Consider the following 19887-nt stretch of genomic DNA (forward strand, 5'->3'; position numbering starts at 1 on the left):
CAAAAAGTGTCGCGACAGCATATGTCTAACTATTATAGTAATGCCGCAATAAGTGTTCTTTTATTTATAAAAAATAAAACAGCGTCAAATATCCTTGAAATTTTCGTTAAAGACTCGAGCGGAGCCGGAGCGGGCCGCTAGTTATTATATAATTTTATTTCGTACAGCAAACAATATTGTTTTTTATATGTGTAGTAAGAAATTTTATATAATCGTACATAATAATATGTATGAACACTCGTACTCATGAACGTGGCCACGAACAAAGACATTCGTGACACCAGTTTTAACCAACTCATAAAAGCTAGGTAGCGTACATAACTTTGTAGTGAATCACTGGATAAGCTTATTATTTTCTAAACATAATAATATATATTATGTGTTATTGGTAAATTATTATCTTACTAGAGGTCCCGCAGTAGTCGAAATTCGACTATAATTTATTGGAATTGTAAGTTTGTACACCATTATGATTGTATTTCATACTTCTTTAATCACAAATTTCTAAAAAGTATAAAATACAATCATAATAGTGTACAAACTTACAATTCCAATTAATTATAGTCAAATTTCGACTACTGCGGGACCTCTAGTTATGAATAATTTGTGAATGTAATGCCCCGAGAAAATTCTTGTGACGATTCTTTTATGTCATTTCTACCATCGTACCATCATCATTACATCTATCTAGTTATATTTCACCCCACAGACGTCCACTGCTGGACATAAGCGTTAAGACCATACCCAAATTAAATAGGTAGGCAGCAGCTTGGCATTGCTCTGCGCCTGGCATTGCTGAGGTCCATGGGCGACGGTAACCACTCACCATCAGGTGGGCCATATGCTCGTCTGCCTACAAGGGCAATAAAAAAATCGTTCGTGTGTTACATTATTGTTTTTAAATTACCTTTATATGTAATCGAATATACGACCAAACTGGAGATCGTGGTCATCAAAAGGGGGTACAGTCGCTACCTGTTGCTGACTCATCAAGCCGTGTTTCAAAAATGATAAGTCATAGAGCTTTATTTGCACCGTGAAGGGAAATTCATATTAGATCCGCATTGTACGTGGTAAAAAATAATAATGATCCGGAAACGCACTGTGGATGAACGCAGGCTTTAGGTAGTAGGGATATTTCGATAGTTGCCAGTACAGTTTAATAAATAAAATAACAACACTTAATGTTAATCTAACGATTACTTAATTTAACGCACAAAACATGATTAAGCTCTGTTTGGAATTCACAATTCCAAGGACAAGCAAAGTTGAATAAGCCTTTGAAAATCCCCAGTAAGGGTCGAGAGAGGGCTTAATGTCTCTCAAACCTTTAGCACGTTCCTCAAATATTCAAAGGCCTAAGCAAACAATTTAAACGTCAAATGGTCCTCCCCGTCACGATATTTCGATTGAGGATTAACATATTATATCAAAGTTATTGGCCTAAAGTTTTGGCTGGATATTTGGCATTATACTATTTGCAAGATGAGAATTTTCAATATTATAAACTGCAATGAGGGTACCACAAATCTGGTACTTGTTTAAATTTTTTATTTTAACTGTAATTATTGCTATTTATTTGGAAAAAAGCACTAGTAGTACTATATTATGAGCTGGCTAGGCAAATATAGGTAGACCTCTTTCAATACTTTTCTTGAAGTTCCTATAACTTTATCTTTTGATTTAGCCTTACAGAACATTCTGTTTTGTTTTTCCAAATCCAGTTTACTGCTTCATCTCCAACTTATTATTCTCATTTTCGATGCTTCAGACATTTTACTATTTGTGATCTCGATCAGGATACAAGATATTTTAAAATTACATAAAGTACCTAATTGCCACATTTCAGACAATTAACCTAATTCAAAGAGTAACCCTAATTCGTTTTAACGCCTGAAGTTCATTCACCGCAATCGAATAAAATCATTCGCATAGTTATAAAACTGCAGCTGTAACTTTTTCAAACAGTAACTATCCAATTTTCGTACTAATTAAATAAGGTTTTGGTGTTAATACATTAGTCGACAGAAATGACAACGCTGATTATTTTAAAAATATATTATGCACCAGGTGTTAATCAACTAAATGTTAAAATAAAGACAGACCTGTTGATTGAGGCGAATACGCTGCCAGATCTCGAGTAGTGTTGAGATACAATCATGAATATTTAACGACTGCGAACATCCTTCATGACGATTACGCTAATCATTTAGTTAGTTAACACACATCAACCCGTTTACATGTTATTCGGAGGGCTATCGCGACAAGAACGCAGAGTTTTGGAAGTTTTTTTGTGGTGTTTCCGTAGTTTAGAGTACGCGTGATGCGGATAGACGCGCGGTCGTACTTTCGGATCGCCCAAGCGTTGGGCGGGAACTGAAACGAAAGTGCTCGCACGTGAACAGCGGCTCAGAGACTGGGCAAGTCTGCGCGGCCTGTTGCTGGGTTACGTACAACAAACCGTCCAATAATGAAACGTCGATGTCGTCACAAATTCGTATTCATATCTAAGAAACTTTCGTCGGATACCCGCTTAATGGTTTCGCTAAAGCGAACTATGTTATTCGACTTAATAATTTGTCGAAGTAGCTTTTTTTTTTTGGTAAATGTCGATTTAAGATTTAACCAATATTAAAAATTTCTGTATTATTAAAAATCATAATGTTTCAACATATAATACGATATTAATTAATTAATCTAACTAATTCCAAATTTTTTTATTGGAAGATTTTTAATAAGGTTTGGAAAAAGTTTAATTGCATAAATAAAATGCATGTAAACTTTTTGGAACAATTCTCTTAAAAAATAAAGAAGATTTCAAATTAAAAGCGAATCGTTTGACATTTGAATTAATTACAGAAGAAAGTAAGGACGCAAAAACTCAACTAAAATATTAAAAGTTTGACAACAAAGGCACATCAGGACATAGGCACGATTTGAGAGGAACCCACGAGGAGGAGTTAAAATGCCGTTAGTAAATAACCATTTTAAATAACTTCTTTGAAGTGGTTAAGACAGATTGTTCGAGGGGGCGTATAATTGCTGCACGTGTAAAGAATAGACGGATTTAGCCAACTGACATGTTAATAGGTAATTTACACATACATTGGATGAAAGAAACGTTCAATGTACACTCAAAATAATCGTGTCTAAAATTTTGAAAACATTACGGTTTGCTTTAAAATATATAGAAGGGCTTTAATATCAGTATTCATATTTTCTGAAACAACGGATAGCCTTAAGTCTCATGCTAATATTGTTTAAAATTCAAACTCCAAACACGGACATAATATTTGGATAGATATTTAAAATGCTATGTTGTTTTAAGGAATGAAAAATAGCTAATTGAGTATTTAATTAAAAATTGTTATTTTGATGTATGATATTCTTTGGAACGTATTTTCAAACAGTTCCTAATCTAAGGAATGCCTTCAGGGGTCGGTGCTCGGCCCCCTTTTATGGAATACTGGGTATGACTGGGTTCCACAGGCCCCGGACAGCGCCACCTGTCAATACCCATATCGTGGTTGGAAGCGTCCGTATCGGGGTCGGGGTGCAGTTGAAGTACCTCGGTATTATAGACAGTCGTTGGGCCTTGTGCTCACTTTCAGAACGGGGGGTGGTGAAATCCATGGCCCTATACGGAGCGCCCGTGTGAAGCCAGTCCCTGGCCGTGGGGGTGGCGAAGCTGCTGCAACAGCCGCAACGCACCAACGCGGTCGAGGTCACCTTGAGTCCTGGAGGCGGAGGCGCTCGCCGCTGACTATCAGTGGCGGGCTGACCTTCGTGCCCGGGGCGTGGCGCGTCCCAGCCCCAGTGTGGTCATAGTGCCGAGGGCCCAATCTTGACGGTCCGTGTTGGAGTCATGGTCCAGGCGGCTGGCCGATCCTTCAGCTGGTCGTAGGACTGTCAAGACGATTCGATCGGTCCTTGTGGGTTGTGTGAATCGTGACAGAGGACGCCTCACTTTCCGGCTCATGCAGGTGCTTACTGGGCATGGTTGCTTCGTTGAGTTCCTGCACCGGATCAGTGCCGGGCCGACGACAGGGTGCCACCATTGTGGTTGTGACTTGGACACGGCTGAGCACACGCTCACGACATCGATGCTCGGTGTCGACGTGTCGTGGAAGGCAATGCTGTTTGGACGTAAGTTGTTCAGCGACAGGAGGTTTCAGTTCGACTCTGACATACCCCGCCCCCTAACCCCAGTGGAGGGCGGAAGTCCGGCGATTACCTCCTGACAAAAAAAATCTAAGGAATGCCTTACGACTTTTTTTATTTTTTATTGCTTATATGGATGGACGAGTTCACAGCCCACCTGGTGTTAAGTGGTTACTGGAGCCCATAGACATCTACAACGTAAATGCGCCACCCATCTCGAGATATAAGTTCTAAGGTATAAGTATAGTTACAACGGCTACCCCATCCTTCGAACCGAAACGCATTACTACTAGGACCCCGCTGTACAAAGTCATGTTACATAATTGTTTATTACAATACCTATTGTTTATTACAATACCTACTGTTCCAATTGGTTGTTTATCGTACATAGTGATATAATAGCTGGCCTCTTTGAGAATAAGGACTTTACAAGCATGATTTGAAACGATCTAAGGAATCGAGTTAGAGATGAATACTTATAATAATATTAATTGTCATCTTCGTCACAATATCAACCACAGAAAACTCATTCGATTCCCCCGTAAAATACATATTCAAAAGTGATCATAGGGATTGCTTAGAAAATTGTAACTGCCAACTAAATCTTTCCTACTAATTCCTTACTTTTCTTCCTTCCATGCGTTACTCCTTATTCATTGTTTTTTTTTTTTGTGAGAATTAATTGACAGCCCTGTATTGTGTAACGACTCCCGTACACTGTGCTCCACACCATATTTTTAGGGTTTTGGTTTTTATTTTACTTGACATAAATTTAATCACCTTTTTTCATGTTTCAGACCTGATGACGTGTTAGAGAGTAAGGAGAAAGCCAAGCTGTTTTTTACGGCGCATTGGAAAGGTTTCGTCTGTTTAATTGTGCCCATCATTCTGATACCATTGGTTACACCATTTCCAGGAGAGGTCAGCTGGGTTTATATAAGATTTAACATTAACACAATTTCAAATAGTAAGAGCACCATAATACAATGAGGATTGTTTTAATTGTCACGCTTTATTTATCTAGTTGCTCACTTATATTTTCTAAGAAAAGGCAATCGTGATCATAATAACAACAATAATTTTTTTTTTGGTTGAGTGATTACTGTTGGTCCAGAGGCCTTTTCAGTTTCACCAGGACAGGTCGGCGAGTAAGGACTCAGCCAGGAGAATAAACATGAAATTCTAGACAAATTATGAACTAATTAATCAGGGCATAAAAAAATTAAGAATTAGGCACCTCCAGCCTGCTTATTTTTAGAAAACAATTGGGCTTTTTAGCATTTTTTTTAGCATGTCCATAAACTCTTGTAACTAATAACGATAAGCCTGAGAGAAGAGTATAATTAGATAAAGAATAATTTGAAAAGAAGCAATTGATGATTTTAATCTCTTTTTATATAATTAAAAATCTACATTGATATTAGCAAAGACGATCCTGTGTTTATTTATTTATTTATTTATTTAGACACACCAACAGCAATACACACAAAACATTCAAGCTTAAAATTAACATATATAAAATTAAGTACTGGTATGTAAGCCAGTTACAGGCATGTACAGCAATCTCTTATAACACACTATGACATGTTACAGCAATATATATATTTGAAAACAACACGAAAACAAGAGCTAACTACACACACTACTAACTTCACAGATTACTAAATAAGAAATAATGCACATATTTATATAGTAAAAAATTATAAATAAAAATTATAAAACTATAAAAAAAATTAAAAAAGTCGAGCGCGGCAATGCAAAAAATATAAATACATAGAACAGACTGCGCAATGTAATCAGAATGACATTCTCTCATCAATTATAAGCAAGGAACTTGGATACTAGTTTGTTTTTGAGACCAGGACACGTGTCGTTAAAAATGTCAATGCCGTCAATTAATGCACATATTTGGTTAAATTCACTACATATCTTTGATAAAGGGGAATATCTAAGGAGGTTTGTTCTACTCGCGGGAATATGGAAAATTTCAGTAATAGGATGCCGTGGGCAGTGGTATGGAACGCTAAAGTTGATTTTCTGAAGTAAGTGGCTACAATCTATGCTTCCGGAAATTAGTTTTTTTAGGAACATGATATTAATTATTCTACGACGGTTGCCGAGCGATATCATTTTAAAATGTTTAAGACGTAGATCATATGTGGTACGGTAAGATATGCTAGAAGAATGGAATGCCAAATGCCTAGTGAATGCACGCTGTACGCTCTCAATACGTTGCGAGTAAGTAGCGTAATGGGGACCCCAAACTACTGATGCGAACTCAAGTTGACTGCGAACCAGCGAGTTATATAATATTATTTTAGTGTTTGAGGACATAAATCCCTTAGTATTTCTTTTTAGGAATCCCAGCATTCTGGCAGCTTTAATAACAATTGTATCAATATGTGCTTTGAATGTTAATTTGTTATCCATCATCACGCCCAAATCTCGAATTTCATTGACTTGCTGCAAAATGTCACCATTCAGTACATAACAGGATGTCATAGGGATTAGTTTTTTAGAGAATTTTATGTAATAGGATTTTTTTGTATTTAATGTAATTCCATTTAAATTACACCATACATTTATTCTATCTAGATCGCATTGTATAAGTTCTGAGTCTGTTGGTAAAGTAACTGTTCTGTATATTTTTAAATCGTCAGCAAAAAGACAAAATTGACTGTCGCGTATTTCTGAAGTTATATCATTAATAAAAGCCGAAAACAATACAGGACCGAGATGGGAGCCTTGTGGTACGCCTGAAATGGCTATGTAGTCCTGTGATTTATGACCATTCACCACTACAAACTGGAGTCTTTTTGCAAGATACGAACGAAACCATTCCAACAACGACCCACCAATCCCAAAGCCTCGTAATTTATTTATTAAACGAGAATGACAGACCTTATCGAAGGCACTGGAAAAGTCCATATAAATTGTATCTACTTCCAGACCTCTATCAATTTCTCGGCAGAGGTAAGACGTAAATGAGACTAAATTAGTTTCAACAGAGTGACCTTTTCTAAACCCGTGTTGATGTTCAGAAATAAAGTTATTTAGATGCTGTGTAATAAAAGGACAGACAAGTGACTCGAAGAGCTTTGGAATGCATGAAAGTATGGAAATTGGTCTGTAGTTACTAACATTGCTTGTGGCGCCTTTCTTAAATACTGGGACTACTTTAGAGCTCTTCCAGATGTCTGGAAATACACCATCATTCAAGGATCTGTTGAAGATAATTGACAAAGGTAAAGCCAAAGCAGAGCCGCAACGTCTAACAAAAACCGGGGGTATATCATCTGGTCCAGCACCTTTATACATGTCTAGCTTTTTAATTGCGCGTTGAATGTCACGTTCTGATATGTTAATACGACTTAAAGGAGTTGTATTAAAAGAAAAGTCTACATAATCAGCTAGGGAATCTCTGTTAAATACTGACGAAAAGCAACTTGCGAACATCTGTGCGATTTGCGGTCCGGTAGATGCGATCTGGTTTCCCCGATACATAATTGCTGGTACAGTGGTCTCACCATTTCGTCTATCTTTGATGAAGCGCCAAAAGCTTTTAGGATTCCTACAAATATCAACTTCAATTCTCTTCTTATATACATGAAGACATTGCTCGCTCAATTTGTGAACACGCTCTCGAAGGAGCTCAAATTCTAATTGGTCGCGCGGATTTTTATATTTCTTAAATCGATACCTCACTTTATTTTTCTCGGAAATAGTCTTTATTAAAGAGTTGGTAAACCATGGGGGAAATTTAGTAGACACAGGCTTCGTTCGTGGAGTAAATAAATCAATAGCCGTATAAATGAAATCATAAAATATGTCAGTCATTTCATTTACATTTTGACACCCCTCTAACTTTTCACTCCAATTAACATTTATTAAGTAGGATACGATTTGACTATAATCTGCTCGAAAATAGTTGTATCGGGGTCTCAATATAGGTTTGAGGAAATGGGGACTATGTTGTGGTAAGGAAACTAACAGAGGAGGATGCTTTTGGTCGATTTTGCTCAATACATTATTGGATTCAGTAACTTCCAATCCGTTGAAATCAGTAAGAACAAGATCCAATATTTTACCATCTACATTATTCACGTTATTAAATTGTGATAAATTATTAACTGACATGAAATCAATAAGAGAAAGTCCCAATTTAGATCCATAATTCATTGCACTACATGGAGAGCTTTCCGACTTTTGAGACCAACCAATATGACTCAAATTAAAATCACCCAAAATTATCACTTGATCAGATTGCTCGATAACATTTGTAGAGTTTTCCAGAAAACTAGACAAGTGCTCCAAGGAAACTGGAGGGGGAAGGTAAACAGCGCAAATAGAAACTTTCTTGATCAAGTTGTTAGTTTTGATATCGATTGACACCCATAGATCTTCAGCAGTACTTTCCCAACCTAAGTGCCTATAAGATGGGATATGTTTAGATATTGCGATCATAACACCCCCTCCATCTGCCTTGGAACTCGTCGAACACGATCGATCCTTCCTATATACAACATAACGTTTGTCCATAAATTCACTACTTAAAACATTACAATTTAACCAAGTTTCGGTGAATACTATTAGATCAAATTTATTAACAGCTATATTCCTAAGTATATCTTCTGTCTTAGTTCTCAAGCCGCGCACGTTTTGGTAATATATATTTACAGACATCTTTAAAAGAAATCTATTATAAATCAGTTGATCAAATTTATTTTATCACACTAGGCAATTAATTTTAAGCTTTCTTCGTCTTTAATATATATAACGTGACTCTGCTCATTTTTCCTTACGAAAATTTTACCATCCCTCACCCATATAAACTTAAAACCAGTATCTTTTGTCTTCTTACGAGCGGCCGCATGTAAGTGTTTATTTATCGGCGTTAGATGTTCAGATACAAATACTGGCACACGACGTCCCCCGATTCCTAGATGCTCTGAATTCAATTTGTTGTCTAAATTCTTCTTATTGAACTTGGTAACTGCAGCCAGCAACTCATCGCGACGGCGCTGACTACGTAGTTTAATAATCACGGAGCGAGGACGGTCATTCTCCTTATTAAGTTTGGCAATACGTGTTACGTGGAGAATGTCGCTGTCGCCAAAAGGATTTCCGACAATTCTACCCAGCTGCTCAATAGTCGTTATTAAATTTTCTGATTTATTTTCAGGGATACCATTGATCTCAATATTTGGGGAACGCATGCTTTGTTCTACTTGCCCCAGTCTATTTGTCAAATTCTTCACTTGTATTGTTAAATTATTGTTTTTAGAAACTAAATCAGAAATTGTATCGTCCCTCTCGCTTACCATTTGCTTGAGTTCCTCGTATTGTTTATTAAAAAATGTTAAGGATTCGTGGAAGTCAGCTATTTGTTGGGAAATATTCGATAAGTGTTCAGAAACTAGTTGTTTGATAGTTTTTGTTATCTCCTGTTTAATAATGATACGTAAATGTCCTTCAGTAACGTAGGATCCATCGCTGTCACATTTCGAGCTCTGTTTTTTTGTTCGCAAAGTAATATTTCTTTCTTCTCCAAGACCGTTATCTTCATCAGAAGTGGCGGATCGACTCACTGCTCTAGCAGGAGTATTTGTGTTGTCAGATTTCGGTATCTTATTACGACATTCCTGACAACTCCAGTTATTCTTACGGTCTTGATCCATAAGAAAGTAAGATTTAGGTGTTATATTAGCACATAACAAATCATAACCTAAGCCACATGCGGAGCATATCATGTATTCCTTCCTAGAAAGTTTATTTTTACATCCAGAACAAATCTTTGGGACTGATGACATTTTTCCTTTCTTTTATCTTCCCAAATTATATTCTTATTGTCGAAATTAATTACTAGTTCTATGTATAAAAATTATAAATGTATTTGCCAAAAAGAAAAAAAGGAAAAAAATATGTGCTTTGCAGGATTCGATCTTGAGGCCTGAGCAGCTGACGGGTGCATAAAACTCGCTTGACTAACCTCCTGACCGCAGCGACCTTAATCTTGTGTGCCAATTTATTGAATATACTCAAGTTTAAATTTTGTGTTAGTTCAATGTCCAATCTTTTGTTCTTCAAACCTTCTTCATACCCTCTTTTTATTATATCAATATATAATTTTGAAATTGTTTTTTGGTTTATTCACTGTTTTAACACAATATCAAACAAAAAAATTTACACAGTTTCACAGCTTATGATTCACTGATTAAGATAGTGTAACTTAAGGCTTGGTATAGACAACCTTGACACCATATAAGAAATAAAATCGGTTAGAACTACAATAACACGTCTAGTCGTTTCAAAGTTCAAACGTGTTCATGAGTTTTCTTTCAGAAAATCTTTATATGTACTATATACATACCTATTTAGGAATATATACGTAATAAATTCTGATTTTTTTGTAATAGGTTGGGAAAAAAGTTATTTCAAGTCGTCGTGGCCTAAGCGATAAGACGTCCGGTGCATTCGTGTTGAGCGATGCACCGGTGTTCGAATCTCTGGCGGGTACCAATTTTTCTAATGAAATACGTACTCAACAAATGTTCACGTTTGACTTCCACGGTGAAGGAATAACATCGTATAATAAAAATCAAACCCGCAAAATTATAATTTGCGTAATTACTGGTGGTAGGACCTCTTGTGAGTACGCGCGGATAGGTACCACCATCCTGCTTATTTCTGCCGTGAAATACTAATGCGTTTCGGTTTGAAGGGTGGGGCAGCCGTTGTAACTATACTGAGACTCTTCGAACTTATATCTCAAGGTGGGTGGCGCATTTACGTTGTAGATGTCTATGGGTTCCAGTAACTACTTAACACCAGGTGGGCTGTGAGCTCGTCCACCCATCTAAGCAATAAAAATAAAAAAAAATCGCAATATAGTATGTATGGACTTGTAATAAAATCTCTAAAATCTATTTGTATCTGGCTGGTTTTGGTATCATGAAAAGTTTAAATTTTAAGGCAGATAATTCCAAATTCAAATTAGGAAAATTTGTGATTTTTATTTATTTTTTGTACTGTCAAGATGAGTGAATCTAATGAAGAAATTCGGTACATTTTGAAATTTTATTACAAAAAACCTAAAAATGAAATGCAAGCCGCGAAAAAAATTTGCGATGTTTATGGACCTAGTGCAGTTTGTGAAAGTAGAACAAATTTGGTTTAAGCGTTTTCAATCCGGAAATTTTGATGTCAAAGATGCATGTCGCTCTGGTTGCCCTATTACGGATAAAATGGATGCCATTTTTGTAAAAGTGGAGCAAGATCGGCATATCAGTAGTATACGACGACGTAGCTGAAGAACTGGGAATTGACCACAAAACAGTTTGGGCGCATTTGAAAAAACTGGGTACACAAAAAAGCTCGATATTTGGGTACCTCACGAGCTCACTGAAATAAACCTAATGAACCGTGTACTCATTTGTTATTCTTTATTACGACGTAATGAAACCGAACCATTTTTGAAGAAGCTGATAAATGGTGATGAAGGTGGATTACGTACGACAAGAACGTGCGAAAAAGGTGGTGGTCAAAGGGCAGTCAGGCTTCACAGACTATGGCGAAACCCGGGTTAACTCGCAACAAGGTGATGCTGTGTGTGTGGCGGGATTGGAAGGGCATTATTCATTATGAGCTGTTACCACCAGGCAGGACCATCAATTCTGAGCTCTGCGAACTGCGAACTGCGAATTGCGAAACAACTGATGAGGTTAAAGCAAGAAGTTGAGAGAAAGCAGCCGGAATTAATCAACAGAAGGGGTGTGGTTTTTCATCATGATAACGCTAGACCTCACACATCTTTAGCCACTCAGCAAAAATTAAGAGAGCTTGGCTTGGAGGTGTTAATGCATCCGCCGTATAGTCCTGACCTTGCACCTTCAGATTTCCACCTGTTTCGGTCTCTTCAGAATTCTTCTGGCAGTGTCAGGTTAACATCACGAGAGGACTGCCAAAACCAATTGTCGCGGTATTTTGATCGCAAAATTTCTATAGCATGCTATAGCAGCTACATACTTTAGTTAAATGTAAATAAACTGTAATAAAAAATGTTGTGTATTTTCTTAAAAAATGCGAAGAAGCTTTTTCCCCAACCTATTATAATCGTGACTATTATTAGAATAATATGAAAGTGATATAACATAATTTGGCATTAAAATTAAAGGAAATGTTTTTGATCTGTCTTTTAAATGTTCATTAGTCTCAAAAGAAAACTAGTTGATCAAAGCTAGCATTTATGGTATGAAATAGATAACTCGATCAATGCACAACTTATATCGGTTAATGCATTGAAGCTTGTTATTTATTAATCTTCATCTTCTTTCAGAAGCATCAATGGTGCGCTTACACATTATGTCTTATGGGTATTTATTGGGTGACGGAATGCATTCCTTTAGCTATAACGGCTTTTTTGCCGGTCATGATATTTCCGATGACAGGCGTCGCAACCACTAATGAAACGTGCAGAGCGTACATTAATGTAAGTCAATTTAGAATATTTAAAAAAGGTTTTCAATGATGTGTGACTTAATAAATAAAAAGGTATACAGACGAGACTAAACTATTACTCTTAATCGCGAAGAAGACGTCACGTGTATTGTTTTGAAAGTAAGCCCAAACGCTATTGAAACTTCCAGATCGTTTTTCAAAGTGCGTGGCTGAATTCACTTTAAAATATTGATTCCAGTAATCACTTCATGGGATTAGATCATGAGTTTTTATCATAAAAGTTACATATTACTATCGTGCTAAAAATGTATTCAGAGTTAGTTTTAACTTATTTGTCAACCAATAAATATGACAATGTGACATTTGTTTGATCAGTATTTTTTTAATAAATTACACAATGTGTTCTCTCTCTATCTCACTCGTTTTAATTGGAATCGTAAATATCCAATTGCAAAAAAATGATTCAGAGGTTTTTTTTTTAAACAGTATTTTTTAGTTTTTTTGTGACATTCTTTTTTAGGATTCCATAATGATGTTTCTTGGAAGTATTATGTTAGCTTACGCTGTCGAGCAATGTGGCTTACACAAGCGTTTGGCTTATTGTGCAATCAAAGCAATTGGTTATTCTCATTACAAGTAAGATTTACAAAGTTTCTTATCAAACTTGAAACTATCAAAAGAGAGATGCCTTTTTTATTTTTATTTTTCTGCGATTGCATCTTGTTCTTTAATTCCGGAAATAATGAAACATCTTGTAATCGGTATCGTTTCAGTCAATGCTTAGATTCTGATAATGATTCATCTTGCAATCATGAGCGAGAGTTTCTCCTATCTTTATCTTTATCTTTTTATTTCACTTTTAGGCTCCTTCTAGCTATGTGCATCGTAACTACTTTTGTATCGCTCTGGATATCAAACACTGCTACAACAACTATGATGGTGCCAATAAACTTTGCGATATTAAAAGTTTTTGAAGACGTGCGTACTATTTTAATAAGTTTAGTTTTTTAGTAAGTTAGTTTATTTCAACAAGTTTTAGTAATGTGTATTGCTTGGTATTTAGTGTATTAACATTAAGGAAAATACAAATGTTTGGTCGTGGAACAAACCGTGGGTAAACGCGTAGTCTTGCATACTTCTGTCGCGAAGCAGGCGTACGAAGAGCATGACTTCGATCTGTAGGGTGAGACACGCTACAATATAGTATAATTATATGTATATACAACAGAAGTTAGACATTTACCTGAAGCTCAAGATATTTAAGATTGAGATAACAATAAGCTCTGGTGGCCTTAAATTTAATCACACCAGGTCTTCACCAAGTAGACAGGAATAGATGACGGTACGACCATACTGCCATGCTGCGCATCAGTGATATGCTTCATTTTTGACAGTTTTTATTTTTTTTTATTGCCCTTGTTGGCAGACGAGTATACGGCCCACCTGATGGTGAGTGGTTACCGGCACCCATGGACCTCAGCAATTCCAGGAGCAGAGCAAAGCCGCTGCCTACCGTTTAATACTCTCCACAAGCCTCGTTTGAAGAAGGACATGTCATAGCGCTCGGGAAACACCGTGGAGGGGAGCTCATTCCATAGCCGGATTGTACGTGGCAAAAAATACCTCTGGAAACGCACTGTGGATGACCGCAGTGGCTCCAGGTAGTATGGATGAACTCTACTCCGGTGGCGGGCGGTGCGATAGTAAAAACGAGATGCCGGTATCATCTCGAACAATTCCTCAAAGCACTCCTATAAAATCCTCCTCCAGACTATAAAATTAACATTAAAAAATCCATCCGAAAACTTGGGTAATTTCATAATTTATAATAAATATACCTCTTTTTCAGCAAAAAATATTGAATATGTTTGATACAAATGCTGAAGGTGAAAAAGTAGCAAGTGACCTAACAACGTGCTATTTTTGTGCTGCTACCTTTTCAGCTACGATAGGTAAAGATTCACTTCTGATCGAAAAGTACAAATTGTAAACTTTCTTAGTTTTCCATTATTTGAATACAGTATTGAAGTAATTACATATTAAGCTAATTTACAATTAATATTTAACGGTTTCTAATATCCGAACCGAACATAGACCAAGTGACATCGACGATATTATCCATCAAAAAACACGACTTAACTTGCCGCGTTGCCTGCCAAAGTCAAAAATCATTTTGTACAATATTTTAATCAATATACTATAACTTGGTTCTAGGTTACATAAATTATTGCTTCGTCCATGGTTCAAGGAGTCTTGAGAAATCTCTTTTTCAATTTCTTCATTTATCTTCGGACGATATTCTTTCATAATTACAAATTTTAACGAATTCACATACAAAATGAAAATAAAAAACATTACACAATTAATTGTACGTTTACTTTTTTATTTCAGGAGGTATCGGCACTTTGGTGGGCACAGCTACTAATTTGGTTTTCAAAGGACTATTTATGACGTAATAAATATTTATTCTCGTGATCCTGATCCGTAACGTAAAACGGAACATTTCATATGAAAATCTGTTCAACATTTAATCAGTAGAGACTGGCTTATTAAGACTTTGATCTCCTCCAGCTAGTGTAGCTTCTCTGTAACAGTATCTTCGCCTATTTTTTCGGCTCAACTTTAACTTACTTTACTAGTGCTCAGGCTTTTCGTAAGCTATCATCAGTAAGTGCTTCTGTATAGTGCCGAGCAAAAATACACGATCCGTGATGCTTGCTATTAGAAGCTATTTACATATTATTATGTACGTAACTGAAGACCAAAAATTTACTGATCGTTTTTCTACATTTGAGATTTTCACCTCGTGTCTTAATTTAGCTACTAGCATTTGCGTTTAGAATGTTGTTGGCTTCAGTAATTGTTCAATAGAAGGCAAGTCTCACCCATTCACGTCAATTTATAAGTTATTGTAATTGCTCGGAAAAAGCCTGACTTCCAAGATGGCTTTTTTGTTACTACCTCGAATAAAATATCTTAAATAATAAAATATCTAAATTTCAGTGCGTATCCTACCGCTCCGGAGTATTTGTCATTTCCATTGTTCTCTGCTTTCTCAATACCAATGATGATACTACTAGAAGCCTCTACTTACTTATATTTGACTATTGTTTACTTCGGCTTCCTAAGGTATTATATTTATTTATTTTTAACTGATTGAATTTAATTTGTATTAAAATATATCCTGTGCTTTTGCTCATATATGGTTAGTATCTGTAGTTGAAATTGTTAAGCTATTTAAAAAAAACAAAGGTTATTGGTAAATTGGTAAATTACACTTGATAGAAACTCTCAAAATAGTCTGAAATCATTTAATTTTACATACTATACATACTTAATATTATGGGTACGAATATCATTGCTTGTTTACACTTCATAATTCACGCTCGTGACAGGGAGGTAAAAATAATTTGAAAATTCAGGCCAAATAGTGCTGCGGCTAAGGCTGCTCAAATTACGGAAAAAGCCAAGGAGGCTGCAAGAAATGCTATCGAGGAAGATTGCAAGAGAATTGGGACTATCACGTTTTGGGAAATCGTAAGATCGAAATTAATATAACATTTTCAAAAATACATCAATATTGTCTATAGCAATTACAGTGTCCTGCAGTTGTACAGCTTTACGATTATTACATGACGTGGGCTTAGATATCTTGGAATAATACACTGATGTTTTTGACTTTAATATTTTTTAATGCGTAGCAGTCCTAACATTGCCATCAGCAATAATACATCAGTACTGAGTAGCAAGAATCTTCTAAAAACTTTTTTTACTGTTTAAGTAGTATTTCCAAGGACTACTACTAAATAAAATTTTAATATCTATCGATAGCTATTAGTGGTAATATAAATAAATAATGAAATTTATTCTAAGACCATCAATTAATTTCAGATGGTTGTGCTATTATTTGGAGGTGCCATGATATGTTTCTTCTGTCGATCTCCGCAAGTATTTCCCGGATGGGGTGATAAGATTGCAGCACATTTTGGCGTGGAGAGCAAATTGTTCGTAATAATCATAATAATATTAATTTGTTAGTTCATGCATAACATTTTTAGCATATTTTTAATTTATTCGAAAATGTAACACTTGTTGAGTTTATTACATACTAGCGACCCGCCCTCGCTTCGCTTCGGAAACATTAAAACTCACATGAAACCAAAAAAATAAAATAAAAAAATAAATAAAAAAAGTAGCCTATGTTCATCAGGGACAATGTCGGCTTCTAATGGCAAAAGAATTTTTCAAATCGGTCCAGTAGTTTAGGAGCCTATTCGAAACAAACAAACAAACAAATCTTTCCTCTTTATAATATTAGTATAGATTTTTCACACTAAATTTTATCACTTTGTAATTGGGAGTCGTTATGCATTAATATCACCAATTTTACTAAAAATACGTTGCCACTTTATATGTAGTTACATATATTGAACAGTAAGTAGTCCATTTTCTTTATTTCTTTCGTTATGAATTTCAATAACTTTGAAAATCATTACAGCAGACAAATATTGATTACCAATCTACGTTATCAAAAACCATATTACTGGTTCCATTTCAGTACATATTTATTTTGAGCGTGTCTTTGGTTAAAAAAACTCTATTTAAAAAATTACAATTAAAAGTAGAAATCTGTACAGATGTAGTGAGAAATTAATTTCCTTCGGGAAAACTCGATCTTTATCGGAATACGATGACACCCAAACTGTCAATGAATGATCGTAATAAAAGAGTGCATTTTCATATCCATTGTTATGGAACTTTATTGTTTAGTTTAATGGCAAAATGAATAATGTCATTGTATAATATAGAGATGTTACAACCATAACAATTATTATTACCGTGACTGTAAGCTGGGAATTAGATACCCCCCACTCTGCCTATTTCTGCCGTGAATATGTTTCGGTTTGAAACGTGGTGCAGCTGTTGTGCTGTAAAAACTAAGAATTTGCAACTCGTGTTTCAAGGTGGATGACGGCATTTGCGTTGTTGACATGCGTGCTCCAGTAACCAATTAGGACCAGGTGGACCATGAGCTCGTTCAGACATCTATGAAATCAAATATACAAGAATTAATTTTTATTTTTCAGTGTTCGAGACTCAGCCCTAGCTATGCTTGTTACATTCCTTATGTTTCTACTTCCATCAACGCTCACTTTCTTTCAAAATTGGAAAGCAAAATGTAAGTTGCATTTGAAGTTTTTTTTTTTTCGCTTATATAATTATGATGGTATTTGAATGGCTTACGGTTTTGAAATTCTTGGTGCTATCAAAAACACATTCGTATACCTGTCACAGAAATCTTATGTGACTTTCTATATATGTACATAGTATGAAATTGAAATTTTCAAAAATATTTTTATACCCATATTCGTTGTATTTGATTAGGTTAATTCATTAACGAACAGATAATAAATGTGATCATGATGCTGACTTTTTCACTCATTTTTTTTTCTATCTAATATTAAGATGTATTTTATAATGTTTAGTCCTTTCTTCGTGCTTATCATATTATAACTGAATTTAAAAAAACAATTTTAGTTCACGAGGATCTTCCAAAGTCTCGAGTTTCTTCAGTACTTGATTGGCCAGAACTAAGGGCTCACATGCCGTTTAGCTACATGTTCCTCTTGGGTAAAAGCTTTTATATAATTCTGAAGTATACACTTGCTTAAGATACAATTCTAAAATTTTATTTTTATAGGTGGCGGCTTTGCTCTTTCCATGGCAGCAAAATCATCGGGCTTGAACGAGAAAATTGGAAACTATCTTCAGGGGCTGAAAGTGCTGCCGAATTTCATAAATTTGCTTTTGATTATTATAGTTGTAGTTTTCGTCACGAACTTTGCATCTAACGTGGCCGTTTGTAATGTTTTCGCTCCTATTGCTATGCAACTGGTGAGGCTATCGGATAACTGTTTTGTTTTTGTAAACTTGGAACCTGTTCGAAAGTTTTTTTTTTTTACTTTTAGGCTAAAGAAATAAACCAGAATCCATTGTGGTACGACATAGCGGCAGGCTTCGCGGCTTCGTACTGTTTCATGATCCCAGTTGGCACACCTGGTAATTTAATTGTGCAAAGTGCTGTGAATATGCCTATGCAGAAAATGGTAATAAATTATTAAGTACTAAATGAAACTTCGGTTTTTGAACTCTTCTGAACTCTGCCTGCTCAGTCTAATGTCTCTTTTTTTAATACACAATGTAAAAAGTAATGAAATTAAACTATAGCCCCTATGTCGAGAACTATGCATTGATCAAGTTTCTACTACTTACTGTTGCCACGCCTTTAAAAAAATATTTATCAATTCTAATAATATTATTTAATATTGGAACAGTACTTTGTTTTTTTATAATATTGCAGATAAAAGCAGGTTTCGGTCCCACTGTATCGACGGTCATCATATCTTGGTTGTGCATTTATTTCTGGGGTCCTGTTATTTGGCCGGACTTACATCAGATGCCAAAATGGATTAAAGATGCAAAACCTTAACTTGAAACCTTATTTTTTTATTCAGATTTCAATAACATTTATTTTAATTTCATTTTGTTTTATAACAAAAAAGAAATGTTTTATTTGTGTAAGACAAAAAATGTGCATTGATATTAAAGGTCGGAGTTAACTCTCGGAACGTGTTTTTTTGTACTTGCCTTTGATATCTTATGATCCAAATGTACGTTACTTTCTTTGCGGCAGCGATGGGTAGAATGAAATTGCTGGATGAATTTAGGAGTGTGAAACAAATGTTAAATTACAGCCTAATTAATGTGCTAAAGAAATATACGTTTATAATCAAACCACGTATGGCATTTTCGTTGTTTTAGTCCAATCTATATATATAAAAATGAATTGCTGTTCGTTAGTCTCGCTGAAACTCGAGAACGGCTGGACCGATTTGGCTAATTTTGGTCTTGAATTATTTGTGGAAGTCCAGAGAAGTTTTAAAAGGTAGATAAATATGAAAACGCTCGGAATTAAATAAAAATAACAATTTTGTTTTTCCTTTGATGTGTTCCCTGTCGGACGGATTCCTTTTGTTTGTTTTTAGTTTATTTTATACAAAAGTTTAGGTCTTTTATTTATCGATTGAAGCACTACGAAGTCTGCCAGGTCAGCTAGTCTAATAATAAAAATGAAAGGCACCGTTATGACTCAACCTTTATGTCACATTAACATTTATGTAGTTCCAGAAAATGTGGTTTTCTGTAATCTGAATCTTATTGAATATTGGCATTGGTACATATTGCTATGGTATGCTAAAAGTTCAAAGG

General features: G+C 35.5%; 2 protein-coding genes across 2 annotated transcripts in view; one reads left to right on the forward strand and one right to left on the reverse strand.

Annotated features, from left to right (window-relative positions):
* LOC101744647 (uncharacterized) overlaps positions 1-2504 on the reverse strand; it is a 52001-nt gene extending 49497 nt beyond the window's left edge. The window contains exon 1 of the mRNA XM_004925800.5: positions 2106-2504. The gene's annotated coding sequence lies outside the window, so the exon portion shown is untranslated. The remainder of the gene's footprint in view (positions 1-2105) is intronic.
* Positions 2505-2809: 305 nt separating this feature from the next.
* On the forward strand, positions 2810-19243 carry LOC101744790 (protein I'm not dead yet). Its single transcript, XM_004925801.4, has 15 exons — positions 2810-2970; positions 4959-5082; positions 12497-12649; positions 13139-13254; positions 13482-13596; positions 14468-14570; positions 15010-15070; positions 15622-15747; positions 16041-16155; positions 16510-16622; positions 17706-17797; positions 18157-18249; positions 18320-18513; positions 18588-18725; positions 18980-19243. The coding sequence occupies exons 1-15, from the start codon at positions 2966-2968 to the stop codon at positions 19106-19108; spliced, it is 1677 nt and encodes a 558-aa protein (XP_004925858.1). The 5' UTR covers positions 2810-2965; the 3' UTR covers positions 19109-19243.
* The last annotated feature ends 644 nt before the right edge of the window (positions 19244-19887 follow it).

This window comes from Bombyx mori, chromosome 17 (assembly GCF_030269925.1).
Source record: "Bombyx mori chromosome 17, ASM3026992v2".
Lineage (NCBI taxonomy): Eukaryota > Metazoa > Arthropoda > Insecta > Lepidoptera > Bombycidae > Bombyx > Bombyx mori.